We start from the raw sequence: 6000 nt of genomic DNA, 5'->3' as shown, positions 1-6000 counted from the left end.
TGGCAGCACTGTGTGGTGATATTTTGTGGAGAATGGGAGAGTTACACTGGTAGCCGTTTCCTCTTCATTTTGGATCCTGCTTTTATTTCCAAGACTGAGTTTTTTGTTTCGGGAGTTTTTTGGGGGGTTGGTTGGTTCTGACTCACGTTCTGGATCTGAATACACCGCGAAAACAAGACGTCTGCCGCTTGGGTGTCGCTTCTCTTCCTCGAAGGAGGCCGATCTCACGGCTGTCTCTAATTCACCGTCGGCACCTGGTTCCTTTGTAAACTGTATTCCTTTGCCTTCAGTCTCAGATTGGCAATGCTGTTGGCCATATTCATGCCCTGGGCAGGGCTGGCATTGGTGCAGGAGGCTGAATAGGAAGCCATGGCACTGCTGGGAGAGACAAAAAGAAGAAGGGAGGGAAAGAAAAATGAAACAAAACCCTTTAGCAGCCTGAACATATAATTTACTGGCTCGCGGAGCTACAGGTGCTGGTGAACTTGGCTTGCTCCCGAGCAGGATTGCCAGCTTCAGGTTGGGAAATACCTGGAGATTTGGGGTATGGCATCTGAGGAAGGCAGGTTTTGAGGAGGACATCAGTGGGATATAAAGCCATCGAGTTCACCTTCCAAGGTGGCCATTTTCCGCAGGTGAACTGATCTCTGCCACCTAGAGATCAGTTGTAATAGTGGGAGATCTCCAGCCACCACCTGGAGGTTGGCAACCCTACTTGCAAGTAATTTTAACTTCTTGGCCCACCCTTGCTTTGGTAGGGTTTCCAACCTCCAGGTGAGATCTGTAGATCTCCCACTATGACAACTGATCTCCAGACAATAGGGATGAGTTCCCCTGGAGAAAATGGCTACTTTGGAGTGTGGACTCTATGCATTGTACTCTGCTGAGGTCCCTCCTCTCCTCAAACCCTGCCCTCTCCAGACCCACCCCAAATCTCCAGGTATTTCCCAACCCAGAGCTGGCAACCATATACTTTGGTTATATTGTAATTGTCAAGGATGGTGGGGGGGGACCATCCTTTAACAGTAACTTGATTGTACCTTTAACAGTAACTTGATCATTAGAAATCAGAATGGCACTTCATGGCCCAACATGGAAGTTACAAGCTAATTACATGCATCGTCTAATGGTACGCATCCTCTGCTCAGCAATGTCAGAGGGGGGGGGGTTGGGAAGGGGAGGGACTTCAATGACATAGAGTCCAGTTGCCAAAGTGGCCATTTTCTCCAGGTGAACTGACCTCTATCGGCTGGAGATCAGATGTAATAGCAGGAGATCTCCAGCTAGTACCTGGAGGTTGGCAACCCTACCTGGAGAAAATGGCTGCTTTGGAAGGTGGAGTCAATAGCCTTATACCTGAGGTCTCTCCCCTCCCCAAACCCCACCCTTCCCAGGTGCCACTCCCAAAATCTCCAGGAATTTCCCAACCCAGAGCTGTTCACCCTACGGAAGAAGGCTTCCAACTTTGCCAAAAATAGTGGTGGGTTGCAGACCAATCTCTGCTACTAACACTGTTGTCACAGATAGAAGAGCAAGAGGTTTTTGTTGTTTTTTAAATAATAGCGATGCCAGCCTACTTGGAATAATTTCTGCCAAAGTTTACACAGTTTACAAATCCCCAAGAGGAAGAATAAGCCTTCTTTGTGTTCTTAGCGCTACTGCACCCAACCTACATTGGATGGGAGGACAAGGCAGCTACATTTTCCCCTGGGATAGCTGACCAGGGAAGATTTCCATAATAGAAGAAAAAAGAAAAAAAGAGGGAATTAAACCCAACCTAGAAAACATTGTTTTACCAGCTTGATAATTGCACATATTTTATATGGGAGACATATACAGCCCAGTATAACAACTTGAGACAATCTTACCAGATGTTTGTATAATTAGTAATATATTATACAACCTATATACATGCCTGGTCTGATATATATCGTCTGTATATGTATATATATCTGTAAAAGTGTGTATGTTTTACATGGGTTTCAATTGACCACTGAGGAAGGCCAAACAGGCCAAAACACGTCTGGCATGTGGCTGTCGATATCAACCTTAGGAACAAGCAGACTTTATACATATGTGGTGGAAGTGTGAGAGAGCTATAACGTTCTGGACTGAAATAGTGAAATACCTATCTGTCGGAATGGAGATTGACATCCCATGTAAACCTGAGATGTGTGTGTTTGTAAAGTGCCTTCAAGTCGCAGCTCACTTATGGCGACCCCTTTTTGGGGTTTTCATGGCAAGAGACTAACAGAGGAGGTTTGCCAGTGCCCTCCTCTGCATAGCAACCCTGGTATTCCTTGTTGGTCTCCCATCCAAATACTAACCAGGGCTGACCCTGCTTAGCTTCCGAGATCTGACGAGATCGGGCTGTACCATGCTGCCTTCCCTCCGGAAAACCTGAGATACTCTTGTTAAATTTAGCTCCAAACCTAACTAAAGATAAACGATGTATGGGGTTACACATGATAACTGCTGCTAGAATGATTTTGCCAGACACTGGAAACAAAAAACGACTCCAAAGATAGAGGAATGGTTGGTTAAAGTTAAAGAAATATATGTTTTAATTAAGTTAAAAAGGCATCAGAAAAATTGTGATACAATGAGGCTAGACAAGCTATGGTTATGAGCTGTAAATAAAATGGAAAATCTTATAATTAAGGGTGAGAAAGGACAATGTGCAGTGATGATAGTCTAGTTATTTTACAGAGGACTAAACTGTGTATTCGGTGTGGTAGTATGAATGAAGATATTGGAATGTTGTAATACAGAAATTCTGTTAAATTTTTAAGTTTACACATATTTTAAATTATGAAGATTGTTTTATGTTTTTTGCTGTTTATTTTATGGAATAAATCTTTTTTTTTTTAAAGATAACCTTAGGAAATGCCATTGTGCTGTTTTAACAGTTTTAAAATAATTTTTACCTGCGACATAGCACTTTAAATAAATTATATTTTCATTATCTATAAATTTTATTTATCCCACCCAGCCTTGGGTACCCAGCAGGGAAGATTTCCGCCAACCAAGGAAGTCTGGGATTGCTACGCAGAGGGAGGCAATGGCAAACCACCTCTGAATGCCTCTTGCTTTGAAAACCTCACGGGCTATTATGTATTATTGTTATGGTTAAGCTCAAGACCTTTGGTCAAAGGAGCTAGTAAATAAATGGAATGGAAAACCTCACGGGGTCGCCACAAGTCAGCTGTGACCTGATGGCAAAAGGGGGGGCAGAGGTACCATGGCCTCAACCTGTCCACAACTGCATACCTGACCACCAGGCCTTTTCATCCCAGATATATGAGGGCAAAATAATAACAATAAAACTTGTCTACCCTCCCAAGAATGTAACATTTACAGGCCATTTATTGGTTGTGACATTAACAGGTACGCAAGAATTCCAGTGCAATTTTTTTAAATTCCAAAGCATGTGACAGACTTGGCAAAAAACCTTACTTTACAAATTGATTATACCCCCCAAAAAAGGTGTTATACCAGATTACCCAGTTGCCAAATAACAAAGAACCCCATCCACAAGGAACATCCATTCATCAAGAAGAAGTAGAAGGAGGAGGAGGAGAAGGAGAAGAGTTGGTTTTTATATGCCGACTTTCTCTACCACTTAAGGGAGACTCAAACTGGCTTAAAATCACCTTCCCCTCCCCACAACAAACACCCTGTGAGGTAGGTGGGGCTGAGAGAACTCTTAATAGAACTGTGACTAGCCCAAGGTCACCCAGCACGCTTCATGTGTAGGAGTGGGGAAACCAACCCAGTTCACCAGATTAGCCTCCACCGCTCATGTGGAGGAATGGGGAATCAAACCCAGTTCTCCAGATCAGAGTCCACCACTCCAAACCACCACTTTTAACCACTACACCACACTGGTTCTAGTTCATACATCATTTCCAAAAGAGCCCCCATGTATATATGTACACACAGCAGTTATAGTATACAGAATTTTTGATTTGATAAGTAACTCATTTCCTTGTTCCTCAAATTTTAGATCAGCTGAGAAAGAGATGGATCTGATGCCTCCTTCTCCTCACTGACACGAACAGGAGCTATGCAAGAACCTGGCGGTCTCTTCCAACATGGCAACACAGAAGCATCCTGAGTTTGGGCCTCAGTGTTTTGAAATATTTCGAGCTACACTGGAAGTTCTGGAAAGAGAAGATGAGTTTCCTTCCAAAGTTTTTGCACGTGTCACCTCTATGCAAAGTGCACTCCTCTCTTGAATGTGTGTGTGTGGGGTGTGTGTGGAAATCAGCATTAGATGCAGTTAGAAGCATTCCTTAGGCCATTTATGCTTGGTAATTAGCAGCGCGTTCCAGGCTGAAGTGCCCTGCATATTTTTTTTTTTGAGTTTTTCACACTGAACCGTCATTCAGGAAGTGACTGTGAAGCCGGCGCATACCTGCTTCACATTTCTTAAGAGCCCCTTTAATGCGACCTTTTGAATTTGCTCCGCCCCCACACCGAAGAATCCCCTCAAGGAACCATGCAAAATGACAGCCCCGCTTTAGCTATGCAAACAGTGGTTGGCTAATGGAAGGAACAAAGGAACAGGCGAGTGGGGGGGTTGGCATTTCTCCTTTTGGGTCGGGGCCGTGACTAAGCATTTTAAAGGTCGCATTTTAAAAAAGAGCTTTGAGCGAGCATCAAAATTGACCCTGCATAAATGGCCTTTGTCTATTTGCTGCAATTGAAAGGCACCATCCTGCAACTGGGCTATAAGCTTACATATCCCACTCACCACTGTCTTTCCACTGTCATCTCTTCCTGCATTGGATTTGATTTTCAGTCTCCTCTGCTGTTGTCGGTTGAAAATGGCTGACACCTATTCTAGGTCACAGCAGCGTTGGCCTCAATAATATAACGACAAGTATGTAACACTGAATAATCGAAATATCGAACAACGAAGGCTAAATTATTGTATTAACAAATGAAAATGCTTATCTGCATATGGGTGTATACCCAGCAACAATGTATATTACGAAGTTAACCCAAGTATTCTAACCATACACAACATATTATAAGTCCGCATCATATGCTATAAACCATCTTGTTGGGTATACACCCCTACGTAGATAAGCATTTTCATTTGTTAATTCAATAATGTAGCCTTCATTGTTCGATATTTCGATTATTCAGTGTTACATACTTGTTACATTATTGAGGCCAACGTTGCTGTGATTTTGTATTCACTCCTAAGTACACAGCATGGGTATATTTTTGATTGTTACCCATTCTAAGTCAGCCTGATCTCATCAGATCTCAGAAGCTAAGCAGGGTCAGCCCTGGTTAGTATTTGGATGGGGGACCAACAAGGAATACCAGGGTTGCTGTGCAGAGGAAGGCACTGGCAAACCACCTCTGAGAGTCTCTTGCCACGAAAACCCCCAAAAGGGGTCGCCATAAGTCGGCTGCGACTTGTTGGCACTTTACACACACACAATAGACGGATACCCTTCTGGCATCTGTGGCACTTTCTGAAAGCTGTTCACATAGTTTATGTAGCAAAAGGTATAAATTGATGAAAGAGATTTCCCCTCCACAGAGTAAAAAACTATTTTTGGAGTGCACTGCCTCTTTTGTATTACTGTGACACTGGACCCTGTGGGATCATAGGTAGTGCCTAGCTACATGTTGCAAAGTCCTACACATGAAGCCAGCTGGGCTAGTCCTTGGGCTGTGACCCTGGGCTAGTCACAGTTCTTTCCGAACTCTCTCTGCCTCACCTACCTCACAAGGTGCCTGTTGAGAGGGGAAGGGAAGGCAATTGTAAGTCGGTTTGCTTCTCCTTAAAAAGGAAGAGAACATCGGCATAGAAAAACCAACTCTTCTTCTTCTTCCAAAGGTATTGCCAGAAGATTCTTTGCAAAACTGGAGGGTGTTGCTGGAGAAAGCCACTGCTATAGGAAGGGTTTTGAATGTAAACTGGGGGGAAGCTCTGTGCTGCTTTCCCTCCACACTACTTTGAAGAAGAAGAAGAGTTGG

The 6000-nt window shown here is 43.6% G+C and overlaps 1 protein-coding gene across 3 annotated transcripts in view; it reads right to left on the bottom strand.

Annotated features, from left to right (window-relative positions):
- Positions 1 to 203: 203 nt before the first annotated feature.
- PRRX1 (paired related homeobox 1) overlaps positions 204 to 6000 on the bottom strand; it is a 73991-nt gene continuing 68194 nt past the window's right edge. The window contains exon 4 of one of the 3 annotated variants that reach the window (XM_056845067.1): positions 204 to 378. In XM_056845067.1, the coding sequence (XP_056701045.1) occupies positions 237 to 378 (142 nt within the window). In that variant the 3' untranslated portion in view covers positions 204 to 236. The remainder of the gene's footprint in view (positions 379 to 6000) is intronic. The other 2 variants (XM_056845068.1, XM_056845069.1) reach the window with 2 other exon arrangements.

Source organism: Euleptes europaea, chromosome 2 (genome assembly GCF_029931775.1).
Source record: "Euleptes europaea isolate rEulEur1 chromosome 2, rEulEur1.hap1, whole genome shotgun sequence".
NCBI lineage: Eukaryota > Metazoa > Chordata > Lepidosauria > Squamata > Sphaerodactylidae > Euleptes > Euleptes europaea.
Note: the sequence above shows the minus strand (reverse complement) of the source record. Positions and strands in the feature narration are given on the sequence as shown.